The sequence below is a fragment of the Strigops habroptila genome, chromosome 2 (genome assembly GCF_004027225.2).
Source record: "Strigops habroptila isolate Jane chromosome 2, bStrHab1.2.pri, whole genome shotgun sequence".
NCBI classification, from domain to species: Eukaryota; Metazoa; Chordata; class Aves; order Psittaciformes; family Psittacidae; genus Strigops; species Strigops habroptila.
Window position 1 is genome coordinate 114,069,670 of NC_044278.2, and position 17,897 is coordinate 114,087,566.

General features: G+C 39.6%; 1 protein-coding gene across 3 annotated transcripts; it reads left to right on the forward strand.

Moving 5' to 3' along the window:
* The first annotated feature begins 415 nt into the window (after positions 1–415).
* CHORDC1 (cysteine and histidine rich domain containing 1) lies at positions 416–16,798 on the forward strand. Of its 3 annotated transcripts, XM_030476704.1 has the most exons (11): positions 416–672; positions 3,935–3,984; positions 6,326–6,382; positions 6,839–6,999; positions 7,579–7,679; positions 8,309–8,367; positions 9,414–9,484; positions 9,713–9,818; positions 11,166–11,285; positions 11,944–12,006; positions 12,527–16,798. In XM_030476704.1, the coding sequence occupies exons 1-11, from the start codon at positions 609–611 to the stop codon at positions 12,668–12,670; spliced, it is 996 nt and encodes a 331-aa protein (XP_030332564.1). In that variant the 5' UTR covers positions 416–608; the 3' UTR covers positions 12,671–16,798. The 3 variants fall into 3 exon arrangements, with proteins under 3 accessions (XP_030332564.1, XP_030332565.1, XP_030332566.1); XM_030476705.1 differs by lacking the exon at positions 6,326–6,382; XM_030476706.1 differs by lacking the exons at positions 416–672; positions 3,935–3,984 and adding an exon at positions 4,060–4,194.
* The last annotated feature ends 1,099 nt before the right edge of the window (positions 16,799–17,897 follow it).

The window sequence follows — 17,897 nt, forward strand, 5'->3', positions numbered from 1 at the left end:
CTCGCCGGCTCCTGACCACCCCAGACCGAAGAGCACAGCCACTGAGCCGCACTTCCACATGCAAGCAAGCTATGGCCAGTAGTGCCCAGCCTCTCTCAGCTCCCCCCAGACTCAGCCGCCGGATGTGACCCTGAGGAGGCCGGCCCGGCACAACAGGCCCCTGTGGCCGAGGATCACCGCTGGTGCCGGCGGCAGTCCGCCTCCTGCTGCAGCTGAAGGGCTCCCCGGGGATTTCTGAGCCCGGCGCCCGCCTCGCCGCGGGCAGCGAAGCCACACGGTCGCCCCGGACCGACAAAACCCCACCTCCAGCTCCATCCTCACCCCTCCGTCCCTCATAGCCCCGGCCCACCGCGCATGCGCCCCGCTCGCTTCCCACCTGCGCATGCGCTCCGTGCCCCGGCTTCTCATCACTCTTCTCCTCTCGCTCCTGCCGTCTGCGCAGCCGCGGCTGCCCGCTCTCCCCTTCCCCCGAAGCTTCGTGAAGCTTCCGGAAGGCTCCGGCCGGCTCTTTCCGCTGTGGGGCCGGCTCACCCCACCCCCCGGCGCTGCCCGCCTGCCGCGCCGCCGGTCCCCGCTGTCCCGGGCGGCTCGCCGGGCGCTCCGCCGCCATGTCGTTGCTGTGCTACAACCGGGGCTGCGGACAGCGCTTCGACCCCGAAACCAACACAGAGGGTGAGAGAGGCGGCGGAGGGGAAGGGCGGGCGCCGGGTGCCTCTCTCATTGCTCCACTCATGGCTTAAGAGTGCGAGAGGCAGCCTCTCGGAGGGGTTACGAGCTCTCTGAGGGGCGCCCTGAGGTGGTCGCCTTCAGGGTCCTCCCCGGCCGCTGGAGCCACGTCGCGGTGCGGCGGTGGGAGCTGTCACTGTGGGCTCTGGGGGTGGGCGGCAGCACTAAGGGTCAGGGAGAGCCCTGGCTTGCGGGCTGTGTGGTGTGTCCGTGTCCTTGCCGCCATCCCCTTCTGTCACTGCACCGGGCTGGCTCACTTCTCGTCTGTGTTTTCGTGTGGTCCTTTCGGTGGCTTTAGGGGTGGAAAGGCGGTTCGGTAGGGTGAAGCGATGCTGTGGGCTGCTCTGTTACAGGCTCCGCGGCCGCTGCACAGCAGATCCTGCCCGGGCACGAAGGTGTCCTGTCCGTGCGGAAGCGTGGGGCTGGCAGTGAGCCTGGCTCCGGGGTTCTTTTGTAGTAACAAAACTCTTCACAGCAGAATGAGGGGAAAGAGGCACTAAGGACCTGCTCTGTACGTTACTGTCATCTGTGTTAAAGGTAGAAACTGGACGCCTTGAGCAACAGACGTGTTTCTTCTGAGGGCCTCTGTGGGTGTTGCATACATAGCAGTTATCAGCGCCTTTTCTTTTAATTGTAGTGTGTGGACTTGCAGCTGGTAATTAAATGTGTCTTATGATATATGTATGTCTGCTTTGCCAAGTGCTGTGAGCTCTTGCAGTGCTTCCCCTATGTATACTGTGAATCCAGTACCTGGTGAAACATAGATTGGTTTGGATTGAAATGGATCTTAAAAGCTCATCCAGTTCCAACCCCCTGCCACGGGCAGGGACACCTTCCACTAGAGCAGGTTGCTCCAAGCCCCTGTGTCCAACCTGTCCTTGAACACTGCCAGGGATGGGGCAGCCACAGCTTCTCTGGGAAAAGTCTGTGCCAGCATCTCAGCACCCTCACAGGAAAGAACTTCTTCCTTATATTTAATAAGGGAGGGAGAGGAGAGAGGAGGAAGGCAAAAAAAATCAGACATTTTTTTTTTCTCCTATTTGTTCCTCCCATTTGCATGCAATAACCTTAATGCAGAGACAGCATTATCAGCCTGTCTCACAAAACCTTCTGCAGAGTTTTCACATTTTAGTTTTCATAATTCCACAAAGGCTGCAAAACGGTGATCTGAGTTTTCAGTAGGCTTGCCCTCAAGTAGTTTGTAAAGTAACTCTTTTGGCTGAATTACTAGAATGGCCTCTTTGCATTAGCTTTATTTGTAGTGACCCACAAGGTTAGAAGTAGGCTAGCATGTTCGACCATGTGTGTGAATTCTGTGGTTAAGAAACATGGCATAAAGTGTATTTATTTTTCTGAGCTAAGTGTTGCCAAAGAGAGGGGCAGCGGTTTGAGTAAGACTCACTAATGTTAGTAACTTCAAAAGCAGGCACAGTTGTGGAATGATTCCATTGAGTGATCACTTCTCCCACCATCCCCTGTGTGCCTTTGCCCCAAAAGACAAAGCAGATAGGGGGTTTTGTACTAAAAATCTCACTGGTGCTTCATGACCTGTATTGTTACTAAAACAGCAGTTCTTTACCATGTGTTCCTGTGACCAAGTTTTAGTAGGCTGATGTGGTTGGCATGGCCCTGTGCTAACTGTGGTGCTTGGCTTGGGAGAAACAACTTCTTGAGATGAAGTTTGTTTTGGTGAGTGACTGGAGCACTTACTGGAATTACTGTTTCCTAGACTAAGCAGTTCTAAAGGTAAATGTAGTTATTCACAGACCACTTCCAAAAATCAAGTTTAAATTTCCTGCAGAAGTAGAGCGGTTATAACTTTTGGCATCCCTAAACTTCACCAAGGTTGATGGGATGTTTTACTACCATGATGCTTGTGATGACACAGTTTCATACGTTGGAAAATAACCTCAATTTTTGTTTTTATTTGGTTTAGCAGTGAAGTTCTGGGCTCTTCTTACAAAATAGCCACATTTTGTTTTATTTTCCTGTGAGGTTTACCAACATTAGCTTTGTATCCTGAAGCTGAAGGAATTGGTAAAAGTTCATGGATGTCCCAAAATACATGCCTTTTGAGTTAAGGTGGGAATTGATGCCTGTCAGACATGGTAGTGCCTTAGACTTAAGCACTGAATATAAAATTAAAATCATAATAAGAAAGGTTTCTTAAAAATGTACATATTTATAAAAAAATGAAAACTACAAAGTTTGGTTGTTTTTTCTTTCCTATTTAATATCTGTAGGCAGAATACTACTAAAGGGACTTAACACTTTTATCTTTTGCTTCCTGTTATGTGCATTGTGGTATTTTTCACTCTTCTGGTTTATGGAGGCTTGTTATAAAGTTGTTACTATTTATGTTGCTTTTAGCTGTTTCTAACAAGAAAAATTTTGCTTTATTGGCTAAAAGACAACAAGTATTTCCCATCGCTTTTAGAGTCAGGCCATTAAAATATTATCTATGCAGTATATGTCAAAGAGAAGTTATATCAAAGCAATTATATTACCTTTGAAAAAATACATACCTTAAATAAAAACATTAAAAGCTGTAATGTTGATAAACATCTCTGAACATAAACAGTTCCATTAATGGGAGTTATGTTTCAGTGTGGTTTTTCTACAGAACCTATTAATTAATAGTATTGACATGTCTAAATTGTGTATGTGGAAGATTAGCCTTTGGCTTCATGTCCTGAAGTGACCTGGGATACTACAGACACTGAAAAAAGAACAAGCTAATTATCACAGATAAAATAATGGATTTGTGTGAAGAGATGTTTTTAACAGTGCTTCTGGATTTGCACCTTGGTCAGGTGCAAATAGATGTATTTTATGTCTGTCGGGTGGCCACAGGGCCACCTTTTTACTTCTGCTGAATTACCAGTAACGACTGATTATTGATGGAGGCAAGGGATGATCCATAGAAAGTTTATTTGCTCATATGGAAGTAGAAGTTTGTCTCAGATGCCTGCTTTCTGGTTTGTGTTGTATAATACAGAAGAAAAAAATACTGATTATTTAGTTTTAATGCACTCAGAAAGCTTGTTCTGTGAAGTCTCCATTTTCCTTAATAATTAATGTGCACCTGGGGAAGTGGGACAGCTCATGGCATATGTGAATTGCCATGTGAAATTTTTGCTGGGTTTGTGATGGGCTGAATAAAGATTTTTGGTATGCCTGAGTATTAATAATAGTCATTTCCTTCTAGGTTCGTGCACATACCATCCAGGTGTGCCAGTCTTTCATGATGCTCTCAAAGTAAGTATGCAACTATCTGTTTAAGTCTTTTTTTGTCATATATGTAAAACAGTATGCTTGTTTCCTTTTTAATTCCAAATTTTCCAGTGTTGTAGAAACTGATGTTCATGCTATCATGTTTGAGCAATCCCATGAAATTAGAAAAGCACACTTACTCAGCCCTGAAGAAGACATTAAAAACTGTACTCGTATGATCTAAATGCCATGCAAGTCTGTATGACACGTTTCCTGTTGATTGACATAAGGTGTCTCAACAGTTTATGTAGATCCTCTGAATAGGTCTTTGGAGGCATTGAGAGGTGTCATTCTTTCAGTTAATTAGCCTGCTTGGAGTTCAGACCAGCTGCTTGTGGTCTTACGTGGCTGGAGCACTAATCACAGAATCACAGACTGGTTTGTGTTGGAAGGGACCCTAAAGCTCATCCAGTTCCAACCCTCTGCCACGAGCAGGGACACCTTCCACCAGACCGGGTTGCTCCAAGCCCCTGTGTCCAACCTGGCCTTGAACAGTGCCAGGGATGGGGCATCCACAGCTTCTCTGGGCACCCTGTGCCAATGTCTCACCATCCTCACGGTAAAAAACTTCCTTGTGTCTAATCTAAATCTACCCTCTTTCAGTTAAGTTGTGTGTGACATTTGCCTACTGTAAAAAACAATTGTGTTCCCTTTATTGGTCAAGTGAGAATGTTGATTAAATTGGAACTGATCGCCCATGGCTCTTACGCAGATGTCCAGGACTGTTGGTCTACATCTTCAGTAGTGAATGAAATATACCTGTGACTGGTCTCTAGTGTTTAGGCCAACTGCACAGCCCATGTTCGTTATATTAAACTGTTTTCCTACATCAAGATCTACTGAATGCACCCAAGTGCCTACATGGAATTATTTAGACACAACTGCCAAAACAGTACTGGAAATCATTTTAACAGTTTAATTGTGTAAGGCCAGAAATCTTGTGCCCAGAAATGGAGCCTGGTGCTGTTTAGGGTATTAATACAGCTGCAGCCTAAGCAGCCTTTGTTAGGAAACCAAACTGCCCTTAATCTGAGCTCTGGGGCCAGCAATTTTTCTTGGTGTTTAGGAACTGCTTCTACTGGCACTGCAGCTCATGTCTGTCCCATAATGTGGTGTCTTTGGGACTCATGAAAGCTTGTGCATCTCTGCTGGGAAGCATGTTTCCTGTAAGCTACTGCTCTTATTGCAGTACATGACTCTGGAATGTGCCATTGTGTGCCCTTGGGAAGGATGCTGTTAGGTCAAATAGAATCACAGAATAGGGTTGGAAAGGACCTTAAGATCATCTAGTTTCCAGTGATGATATGATGCAGTTACTTAACTATGGCAGTTTTGTACATTATAGTTGTACTCATAACACAGTACATAAAACTTCAACCTAATTATAAAGACAGAAATTACACAGTTGCCTCAAGACCTAGTCCTTACTCCCTCTTAATACACACCATTTTTAAAACAGATACTACTTTTCCCCCTTTCCTTGTCCTGTATCTTGGCATGAGTAGAAAATTATCATATTATGAGTGCTTTTCTTCCTGCTGTGAATTGTAGATAATGTAAGTGGGCAGGGTGAACCTTTTGTCATCTCACCTGTGGAAATAGTTGATTTTTTTTTTTTGAGGATGTTGTAGAGCCACCTACCAAACTCCATTGTGTCGCACTGCTTAAGCTCTCCAAGCAGTGATGCATTTATTAGTCAAACTGTTGTCTTTAATAAGGTTCCTTGAGTTTTAAGGTACATTATTCAGAGTGGCAAGATTATTTTCTCTAAAACTGGATTTCTGGTTTATATAATAAAAAATTCTTGGTTGATGTAGTTGGATAGATGGCTGTGCAATTCAGATATCCAGCTTTGTGATGGGGAAATAAGCAGTTGAAAAACTTGAGTAGAGCTCAAGGAAGGAAAAAAATTCTTATTGTTTTAGGATGGGGGCCTGTATGTTCTGCCACAGGTGAGCCTAGTCCCAGCTGTAGTCTTTGTTTTACTTAGATGTGACTTTATAAGATAAAGTAAAATTTCTTCTTCTGTCATACAGAGTTGGCACCAAAGTTGTCAATGGAAATACTGGCTCACATTTACCAAATTTCTTTTTTTTTGGGGGGGGGGGGGAGGGACGGACGACACTGGAAATGGCAACTGTAACACATTGCTTTGGGTTTTAAAAATGCAGATGATGATGATATTGTCCAAAGAAGGGAAAAAGAAAATCTCTAATCATGACGTGCCACATCTTCTAAGGGAATACAGTTAGTCTTTTGCTTTTTATAAGCTGTTGCCAAGTAAGGTAGTCATGCTTGTTTTGTTTTCATTCCAAAATGTTTATAGGGTTGGTCATGTTGTAAGAGAAGAACAACAGACTTTTCTGACTTCTTAAGCATTGTGGTATGTACTCATGATTATTTACCATTTTTATACTTGTCAAATAACATAATATTCATGAGAGGTGACATAATTTTGTTAAAACTCTGAAATCTTGCATGCACTGTTTTTCTTGATACAGTGTTGAAGCTGAGTCTCATTTACAAGCTTTAATGGTGTTAATTGGTTCTATCAAAACCTATCTAGATACTTGTTAATAATGAAAGAAGGTCAATATTTTTTCGTTCCGTTGCTTGATTATGGAAAGCATGCATTTTTCTTTAATGTATGTCCAAATGAAGATAATTTCCATTTTAGTTGTAGGATTTCTTTTGTAGCCAGTGTTTCCAGTAGGTTAAAGGATGGTGAGTTAAAGATGGGGCTGAAGAAATAAATCAAGAAAACCTGCAGTTCTTGATAATTTTGAATTGTGCACACAAACTACACTGCATATATATAAACACCTGCTTTCCTCAATAGGGCTGTACAAAGGGTCTTCATAACAGTGAGAAGCCTCCTGAGCCTGTTAAACCAGAAGTCAAAACTACCTCTGAACGAAAGGAGCTAGCTGAACTGAAACCCAAATTTCAAGAACACATAATTCAGGCACCAAAACCGTTGGAAACAATTAAAAGGCCAAGGTAGAGTATATGAAACTAAGTTTTGCCAAGTTTGTGGCCAGTTAGCGAAGTTAAAGCTCGTTTGGTTATTCAATGTCTCACATTTCATGTAGTATAAAAATACCCAAATTAACTTTAAAAGAGTCTGGTAGCAGTGACGATGTTATCTTAAGCTTCAAAATAAGATAAAAGAATTCAGGTTAGAACAAGGTAGTACTGGATCTCTCAGTATTTAGCTTCACAGGAAATAAAAGTTGCAGCCAGTAGCTTAGAATGCCACTAGTGGTTGTGTTTAGTCTTATAAACACTCATAAAAATAACTTTAGGGTGTTTGTGTTTAGGTTCCTTAATCTCCCTGATTTATTTTTATTGCTGTAGATTTTTTAGGATTTCCTATTGAAAGACAAGACTGCCTTCTAAATTTCTATGCTGTTTTTCCATAAGCAGTAAGAATTGGCATTTGCAAAGCTAGTTTGTTTCTTTGTTGTTGTAAGGGGGGTTAGAAAGGAAGAGCCTTATAGCAAGATGAAGAGTTACTACTCCGCTGTGTTTTGTAAATGATTTTGTATGAAGCTGACGTAAGTACGTGGACTTTTTTAGCCCAGATGAGCCAATGACAAATTTACAGCTGAAAGTGTCAGCTTCCTTGAAGCAAGCACTAGATAAACTGAAGCTGTCATCAGAAAACGAAGAGAAAAAAGGTAAGGATATAGTGTAGTTAAGTTGGTATATGATGTTAATTGTCATGCAAATAAATGCTGATTTTTTTGCTGTTTCTGAAGTGATAATTTCATGTAATTATATTCTTAATAATCTGGGAAATACCTTCCAGTCCAGGGAATGATGATCGAAGTTTAAATGTGAGCAATGTGGAGACTTGAGTCTTAGGAGCAGTATGTTGCCATTAAAATTATTTGAACTGTCTGTTTTGTAAGATTTCTGGGTTAAATGGACATGATGGCAACATCCATTTCTGAATATATGACTGAAAATGTTCCCAAGAAATGAACTTTAATCATATGTTACTGCAAGCACAATGTCATACAAAGCCTTTCATAAACTGGTGAAATTCCTGTGAAGACTGTTTGGTTCTCCCTCATCTGTTTTTCCTCTTTCTTTCTGCATAGGTAATGCAGGTTTTAGAATGTTTGTGTAATTTCTGTTTCTTTGTACCTTTCTGTCAGACTTCAGTGCCAGGCAGAAAATAGGTTGAGAAGGGATTTTTTTTCCTAGTCTACTCCTTAGCTGGTTTTAATTCTTAACAAAAGCAAAATATTTAGTACTTTATACAATTCAGTTGCTATTTTCTATAATATGATTCTGTTTACAGAGGAAGACAGTGATGAAATCAAGATTGGGACGCCATGTAAAAATGCAGGCTGTTCAAAAGTAAGTGTTCCAGTCTTAAACCCAATTGCTAAACTATTGAGTGTGCACTTTCGCTTTTCTTTCTTGCGTATTTTTTCTCTGTGTGCTATAAATTGATTTGGAAAAGGCACAAAGTCCATCAGGCTTAACAAATGCACATTTGATAACATGCTTTAGTATGGATAGATGTGAGCTGCTTTGGACTGAGATTGCTCTGAGAGATTACTTACAATGACTCTTAAGCCTGACCTGAATTTCTAATTAGTAAGCTTGCCAAACCCATGATATTGACATGACATGTTTCAGCTTAAAATGTTGAATATAATATTGATGAGAGGTGGCTTACTGATAACACTTGAATTGCTCTTGGTAACCTGTGTATTGTCGGAACCATCTGCAGATCTTATTCATTAATGCTTCCTGCAAGAAGAATCCACAAAGAAAATGTTTTAGCACTACTAGCACCAAAATTAGTCTTTATATTAAATAGTCATTTAAACTGAAAATTTTTTGCGCTACCACCCTTGTGTTGTACAGAAGGGGATGGTAGAATTTGAATAGGTACTTCACTAGATTTGTGACAGATTTTGATTTTTCTGCTGGAACTCTGGTGCGAGGAAAACTCTCAGCAGCCCTTTTTTGTGTTAGGAAGAACTGATCTGATATTCAGTGGCAGAGTTGTATATTGTTTAATTCCCTTTGAGATTCCATGTGTTTTAAGAATGATAAATTAAAGTTCTTTTCCATTTAAGTACTTTTTTTCTCTGAACATTCAGAGTATTTTTAAAGATAGGTATCTCTGAGGATCTAAAGTGACCTTTAGGAGCATCAATGATGTCACTGTTGAGTCAACACAAAGTATAGCTTTTTAGGAGTGCCAAGGAACCTTCTGTGAATGAAGGTTGAATGGTTACTTTGAAAAGCTAGGGCAAGCCGTTAGGTCTAGATTATTTACTCAAAAGCTTTGTAGTACTTTGCTCAGTGTTTCTGTTGTGAGTTATGTTTTGTTGTTTCCTTTGGTCCACATGCTGTAACAGTAATATACTTTAAATGCTTTGTTTTGCTAGACGTACGAAGGACCACAGAGCACAGAAGAAGTATGTATATACCATTCTGGTGTACCTATATTCCATGAAGGGTTAGTATTCAGTTAACTCTGGTTTTTTTAATTAGTCTCTTATTTTGTACTTCTTTCTTTGTAGATGTTGCCTTGTTTTCATTCTGTATTTCTTCTTCAGTCAAAAATGGCAGTGCTTGAAGAAGGTATACTAAATTAACAGTAATACTGCATAAAGGAAATATCTTAAATATTCACAGTAAATAGTGTCCTAATTATTTTTTGTTAATTACTTTGCAAATTTTCAAGGATGAAGTATTGGAGCTGTTGTAAAAGAAAAACATCTGACTTCAATACATTTTTAGCTCAAGAAGGCTGCACAACAGGAACACACGTATGGACTAAAAAGGATGAGGTAAGTAGCCTTAACGTTGTCTGTAGCTGGCCATTCTGAAGTTTGAATACTGAAATGTAGTTAGTAGCTTGAATTGTTACTGTAGTTGAGCTGTTACAGGTCACTACCTCTAAAATAACATGGAGAATGATACGCACAGCATGAAAACGGAGAAATGGAAGGGTCTCTTTCTGTCTAGTTTCAGTTCTGTTTACACATCCGAATATTTTTCTAGTCTAGTTAAGTGATTTGGCTACCAGTATAACAAATACAGAGAGCATCTGTTTGGTTAGTAGGTATTTCACTGCAATGATGGGAACAAACTGCAGAATAACAGGGTGAAAAATATTTCCATTCAAGGCTTAAAAGATTTTCACAGAATGTTATAGAATGTAATAATGGAACTGAACGCTTCAAAAACATTAGCTGGTCGCATGTTGCGTGCAGGTGAACACAAAATTCTTGATACGAATATATTTTCTATTGCTGAGATAAGATGGGTTTGATATTGCTACCATTCTATGGTTCTGTGATTTAACAGAATAAAGATATATTGTAGAAAGTGTAATTCTGTTACCTCATTCTACAACAATTACTTCACAAATCTTTTACTTCCTCTGAGTCATGGAACTGCTGCTTCCTTTGAAGATATGTGTTTATGGTTAAGAATTATTTTCTGATACAGAAAGGAGGGATTACAAAAAAAGCTGAAGTTGTGAGCCTGAAGCAGAAGAGTGTTCTTGTAAAGAATTTACCCAGATTTTAAGAAACTGTATATTAAATATGTGCATATTGAGATAGTGGTCTTCTGGCTAACAGGGTGGGGGTTTTTTTACTTTACGTTTTTCTTGTCATTTTGGGGTTTTTGTCACCCTGTATTTTTCCTGCATCAGAAGGTAGTATTCAATAATTTTTTGCAGTAATTTGGAAGTTTTTTGGAGTCATGGCTGGCTCTTTTTCCTTTGTTCAGTTCCTTTCTACAACCTGCTGGATAACTGTAGTCTTGGAAAGGAAGTTAATCCAACAAATAACATTTTGTTGCTGTTATTTGTTTGGGGGTTTTTTTTGTTTGTTGTCTTTTTTGTTTGTTTGTTTTCGCTATCAGAATGTCCCTGTTTCTTACTGCAGTCTCTGTCATGAGCATTGGTTTCCTCACTTCTAATGTTTGTCAGGAGCCAGCAGCTGAGATGTTTAGTGGAAAGAGATGTAAGTGGAGTCTTGCAGTCTTCTGTGAACATGAAACACAGGTTATTAGCTATGCTTATTGGCTGTTAAAATAGTCCTGGGCTTTTATCCTGATTGATCTTGTAAAAATACTCCTGAATGCAATTTCAAGTCTTTTCTTTCTATACCTGTTTCGTTACATAGGGTAAGAAAGTAGTTCCATGCAGGCATGATTGGCACCAGACTGGAGGAGAAGTGACTATTTCTGTATATGCTAAAAACTCTGTTCCTGATCTGAGCTACGTAGAAGCAAATAGCACAATGGTGAGCATCTGCCTTAAGATATAATTCTTTTTTAATTATTACAGCAGCTTGAACTTAGGAAAATCTGGCTTCTACTTTATGTACAAGGCAGAGGGAGCATAAGAATCTTATTTGAGTAATGGCTTTTTCTTGGCATTTGTGTTTGTTCAAGTATGTATAGCTTGGAGTTTTCCCTTCTGTTTGGACATCTGTGCTTTAATGTTTTTTGTTTAAGATGCAATGTAGTATGTAAAAGTACCCAAACTCTTTAATTTGACTTCTGCAGTTAAAACCCAAGTATGATGGATTTGCATCACCAGATGGGTAAATAATTATAGATTCATAATTTAATTGTATTTGGCTTATTGTAATTTAATAGTGTTCTTCACGGTATGCAGTTTCTCAGCTGCTAATATTAAGCAAGTGTTAAAATGCTTCACTGATTTCTTCATCATGCACTTGGAGAAAATGACACAGCTTCTAGGATGTATATATGGCCACTATTGGCTACAGTACTGTATCAGAAACCGTTAGAATAGATTTTCACTTCTGAGGGACAGTTTGGTCACTTTGCTTATTGTAGAAGCTGTGTCCTAATGCAATATATTTTACTTAAACATACTTGAGGTGTCAAACATTTTATTAGCCTGACAAAATTTTCTCTTGTTTTCCTGTTAAGTTAAATATCCATATCGTATTTGAAGGAGATAAGGAATTTCATCGCAGTGTGAAATTATGGGGAGTAAGTATAAGAATAATTCTTCTATTAAAAAAAAAAACCAACCCCACAACGAAACTCAACCCTCAGCTTCCTCTCTTTCAAAACAGTTTGATTTCCCTCATTACTCTGCTTATTGAAAGAAATTCAGTTACTTGCATTCATTAATTATATTTAAATCTGAATGTAATGCCCCAGGTGATCAGGTGTGACAACATAGTTGACAGTGCTTTGAGCAGAAGGTGACCCCCTGAGGTCCTTTCTGATCCCAACTCCATGATAGTGGTGGTGCAGAAAACCCGTGGCGCTATGTAGTTGTATGCTTATGTGTGTGTTAGACCAATGTATATGTTTCATAGGCATGGGCATATATATATTCATAGCTTGGGAATGGGAGAGGGATGACTTTTCTAGATAACAAGAGGGAACTCCATCTACCTAAACATCAACTGAAATTTAGCAATAAATTCCCAAAAACTTAATTCCCAAGTATCTAGCAGCCTGTTTTCTTAAATTGAAGAGTGAAATACGTTTTCTGTTCTAGGTAATCGATGTAAAGAGGAGTTATGTGAACATGACGGCTACAAAGATCGAGCTCACTATGAGAAAAGCAGAGCCCCTATTATGGGCAAGTCTTGAATTACCAGTATCCAACACACAACAACAAAAAGAGAGTTCAGATCAATAATGATTCCAAGAGAGAAGTTATTTCCCATTATGAAGTGGTGACTTGCTACTGTAATCAAATATTTTAACTTTTATATAGAGTCATTTTTTTATGCTAGAGCATATGTTCCATTATACAAAGAAATTTGATGTACAGTAAATGGGGGTGTAAACTTGAAGGGTAATAGCTATTTCTGCTCTTGCTCCCATGAGTATATTTATGCTAGTTAAAGTGTCTCCATGGGGATCTAGAGTAAAAAGAGCTACTGCCCTTTGCTTACAGCCTTACCTACCATGTACTGACTATCCAAATAGATGTGATCTCAGTCCACTGTGTGTGCTGATTTTTCAAGTATTCAGTTTAGACTGGATCTGCTGGGTGGCACATGTTAGATTCAGTACTGTTCAGTGTGAAGCATCCAGTAATACAGATACAAAAATCTGAGTTTATGAAGTGATTAGCACGCAGTTCTACATCTAGAATAAAAAGGCACATAAATATCAAAAAACAACTGTAGACTTGCAATTCCGTCTTCTGAAACTAAGGTCTGTTTCAATACCAGTTCGCTGTGGAGGGCTGGAATAAACAATATTTTGCTAAGGATTTCAGTACTTGCTGACTCTTGCTGTCTTTCATGTATAAAAGCAGGAGGTCAGATTAAAATAAAAAAGTAAATGGACAGTGAAATGACTGAATAACTTTGCATCTCATCTGTGGAGACTATACAAACAGCAGACTATTGCAAAATTACCAAGGTGCTGTATATATTTGACAGGGTATATTCTGTCCAATTCTACAATACTTGAAATTGAGTCTTTTTTCAAAGTAGGTGGATATGTATAGTAGGAGAAGCCAGTACATGCTGTAGGTGTTCCAGGAAATTTTTTTCCATGTAGATATGCATAGCTCTTTTTTCTGAGGATGGTAATCTAAAAAACTAAATTTATCTGCAGGATAAATCTTAGGAGAAACAAAAAACAAGCTTTAAAATGTCTGTCTCAAATCATAATTGTACCTTTGAGTTAAAATACATTAAAAATATTATTTCTTTTGAGCAGCATAAGCAAAACACTGTAATATGAAATTAAGACCTTATCTTTGTTTTCAGTTGTCCATCAGTAACGATTTGTGGCTGAAAACAGGATAAAAATGAGACTTTTATCCAAGCAGCAACACATGCAGTAATCTTGATTTCTCATTTTGCTTCAAATAGTTTCTTAATTTTGGGTTGCAGCTGAATGGAAAACAGTGTTTCGTATATGAAGTCATGCAAAATCATAGAATCATATCATCATAGAATGGTTTGGGTTAGAATGGACCTGAAAGCTCATCTAGTTTCAACCCCTCTGCCACATGCAGAGGCACCTCTGCACCGTGCGGGCTGGCCTTGAGCACTTCCAAGAATGGGGCAGATTAATGCAAATGGAAGCTTGTACACCGTTATTTATTGTGCCAAAACTTTTGTTTGTAAACGAGCTGTCCTGTGGACTTTGAAATGTGCAGATGCTCATTTACCTACCTTGGTGGGCCTGGAATAATTATAAGAGGAATGCAGAACATAGTAAAGTCTTTCTGAAGTTAAATATGAATTTCTAAGAAACTTACTGTTCTCTAACAGGTATAATTTGACATGAGCTCAGAGTTCTGTCTTTAGCAGTACTTGAAGTCCTACTTCATGCTTAAAGTAGTAGGAAATACATTACCAAAGAAACCATCTCCAAACACCAAGAGAATCAGGCTAATGCTGTATATATGGAATTTGTTTTGGTGCTTCTTTACCTTCATTTCAAGATCCTGTTTCCTCACAGGCTTGGACAGACTGTGGTTGCTTACTTCCTTGGGCCCCTATTAAAAGTTCCAGCTCTAAGTTCTGCTTAAAAGATTCTATTAACTTCTAATAATGCCTTTTTTTCTTCTTTTTTTTTTTTCCCCTGTATATAAATTTGACAATGTCAAATCAATGCTGTGAAGTGATGGGGTGCAAGCTCACAAAACTGTATGCCTGCAGAAGGTCTTCTAAAAATTGAACAGTTGTTCCCTGGTGTGTTCTGAACTACCAAGTAGAGCTTATATTGGTGTGATACTGAGAATAGTCATTTCAGTGCATGAAATATTCTAGATAGCTGCAGCTACTAGCGTGCCATCTGTGGTTTTGTATGCAGAACTCTGAACTTGGACAGCAAAATGAGCAGCGTTCAAATGCCAGGATAAAGATCTTATTTAACAAGCAAGTTCAAATATATGTCTATCCATATGGATATATAAATACCCTATATAAATGTTTTCTACATTTCTTAACATATTTTCAATTTATTTGCATCCACACATGCAGTAGGTTTACATTATGTAAAATACATTTTAAAGAGCTACAAGGAAAATGGAATTTTGGGGGAAAATGGTATTTCTGGCAAGTTGTATTCTCCCTTGGTATAGCAAACGCTAAACAGAGAGCAATGTGGATGAATGGCCCCTTCTGCTGAGACTTTGGGATCCCCTAACTGTTTGATACTTTCAAACTGCATTCTGCTGGTAGCTGAGTCAGCTTGGCCGTAAGTAGAAGAAAGCTCCTGTAATCATGGTCCTCGCTTTTGCTTTTTATTCAGTTCTCCTACTCATTTCCTGTTGTTCATGCTCTCAGCTCAAGCTTAAAGATGCTTCCAGAGCCCCATAATGACTTCTTGTATCAGTACCACTACATCCGCTTTTAAATTTGACCTGTTTAAAAAAGTAAGCAAACATACAAAAGATCCCCAGCTTTGATGAGGCAGGAAGGTACAGGTTTTACAAGAAACAGTCTAGTTTTCAATGGCCTGTGATGCTTTTCGGACTGAAAGGATAAACTTTCAGATGGTATGGACTGCCACAAGTCTCTTGTTTAGCTGCATTCATTCTTAGCAGCTTATAACTGTGTGTCTGCAACCATCATCAAGCTGCAAAAGCTGCATCATTTACCTAAGTTGAGTGACTTGAGCAGTTGCTCAGAATAGCTTTCAACACACCAATGTTCGATCCCAGTATTTCATGAAATGACATCTCGACACGAATAGGGGTTGCTGACACTTCAGTGGAATATTGCTTTGGCTGTAGCTTTTAATAGTAAACATGGAGAGAAGGTGAAAACTGTTGCACACCAAAATAATCATAAGACTGTCTCAAAAGCAAGGCTTGAAAACTGATTTTTGATCATACAGGCTTTCACCTGTCTAATAATAGTGAAATGAAATTGCAAACAAGTATGTACTAGAATGCTTGCTATTAAATGTACCCTTTTATTCATGTTTTCAGAAGTTGTGCTGTATTTAAGAAGTTGGTTAAATTGATACGGTATAGCTATATTTTTATAATGAATGAGTCTTTAAAGGCTGTGATGAGTTTCATTGTGGGTTTATGTGTTACACATGTAGACAGCATATTGCGAGTCTCAGAACTGACTGTCCAGATGCAGATAAAACGTTTCCTCCACAATCCCTTTATAATACGAAAAATTGCATGAGTATGCAGACAGAAATCTTAATCTGCTCCTTCATGTATAAGACCATTTTCCTACCTAGCATTACATCTGATATCTGTATTTCTTGGAGGAGTTGGAATTTAATGTTAATATACTGTTAAGCACTTGCCTGTCCAGCTACTCTGACCCTTACATTTTAAATGGCACTGATGTAACTTGACAAAAAATATCTTCCCTTGGATGATCTTCCAGAACATGTACATTATCAAGTCACCATTTCAGTAGTTTAGGGATTAGTTTTACTAGGAATTTTGCCTTGAACAAAAAAAATTACTTATTCTACGTAATGATGCATTTTTTGCTTGCACTCTTTACACATGGCATGAGTATTGGCTAAATACTGTACCTGTTCATCATTGGTCTTGCCCAATTGCTACTAAATTTTTTTTATCTCCGTTCAGGAACAAGATCCTTTTTAAAGCAATGAGTTATGTGTCTGGAACACTGTTTTAAGGTGGTAATGATATTGCCATTACAAGAGTCTTGAATTACAGTTGGAGGGGGGGAGATGTCTTTTTGCATGATTGTTGATTCTGCACATTCTTAAAACTTATATGCAGAAATTAATCTCATGTCTTCATGCTCTAGTTTTTTTTTCTAAATGTATTCAATAAAATTCTTATTACATGCTGATTGCATTTGGGGGGGTTTGACTTCTTTTGTTATGGGAGAGAGCTTCCCTTTGGATTTGCCATATGGTTGTTGAAATGAAGTGTGAGTGTTTTCAACAGGTCAGCCTGTATGTGAGGAAACTCTGTGGCCGAGGGCTTCTCCTCCACCCCTTAGTTGATTTTTTTGCCTGTTGCTCTCTCACACCACAGCCTAGTCGAGACACTTATGTTCTGCAGTGATTGGAGTAAGTGTGACTGCTCAGAGGGGGCCTGTCTCTTTCCTAGGAGTTGGTCTGCCCAAGAATTTTGAGCTGTCACAAACTTAGTGGAACTGGAATAATTTCAAATACAGTGTTTGGGCTGCTTCTAAAATTGCTGAAGGTAGTATGGTTTTGCTGCTTTTTTTTCTATTTTCTTGGGAAAAGGGAAAAGCTACCTGTCAAACCTCTGGCCTTCGAACAGTGGAGAGAAAAAGGATTTGCAGTTTGGGGCCTGAAATTTGTAGAATCATATGAATAACAGAATCGTTTGGGTTGGAAGGGACCTTAAAGCTCGTCCAGTCCCAGCCCCCTGCCATGGGCAGGGACACCTTCCCCTAGAGCAGGTTGCTCCAAGCTCCTGTGTCCAACCTGGCCTTGAACACTGCCGGGGATGGGGCAGCCACAGCTTCTCTGGGCACCCTGTGCCAGCGCCTCAGCACCCTCACAGGGAAGAATTCTCTATGGTAATAAAAACTTTGTGTTTTCTCAAAGTTTGGGTACGTGTTTTAACCAAACATAACCAAGGTACTGTCATTAATATTACAAACTAATCCAGAGTTACTATGCCACGTGTGTTAGTCAAGCAAATTCAGTTTCTCCAAGTTTGTCTGCAGAAGGAAGGCTTGGTGTTGGGTAGGCAGGATGTCGTCGGTAAGGGGGCAGAGTATGGTCCTTAAGAGTTCTCTGTAGGCAGCACAGATCTAAACCCATGTTCATAAAGTCAATGATTTCCTGCCCAACTTCTGAACTTTTGTTTTCCTGACTCAGTGTTGGCATGAACAGGAAAGAAGAACTGTACATGACCAGTATCTGGTAACACATCTGTAGTTGTGTGAGCCCAGAAGGAAAACTGTCCAGGAGCAGGT

Bases quoted from the DNA above. Each gene is read 5' to 3' on its own strand.
- CHORDC1 (XM_030476704.1), top strand. From the start codon at position 609: ATGTCGTTGCTGTGCTACAACCGGGGCTGCGGACAGCGCTTCGACCCC. The intron at 7,680-8,308 runs GTAAGGATATAG...TTCTGTTTACAG, and splicing joins AGAAAACGAAGAGAAAAAAG to AGGAAGACAGTGATGAAATC. The intron at 9,485-9,712 runs GTTAGTATTCAG...CAAATTTTCAAG, and splicing joins GTACCTATATTCCATGAAGG to GATGAAGTATTGGAGCTGTT.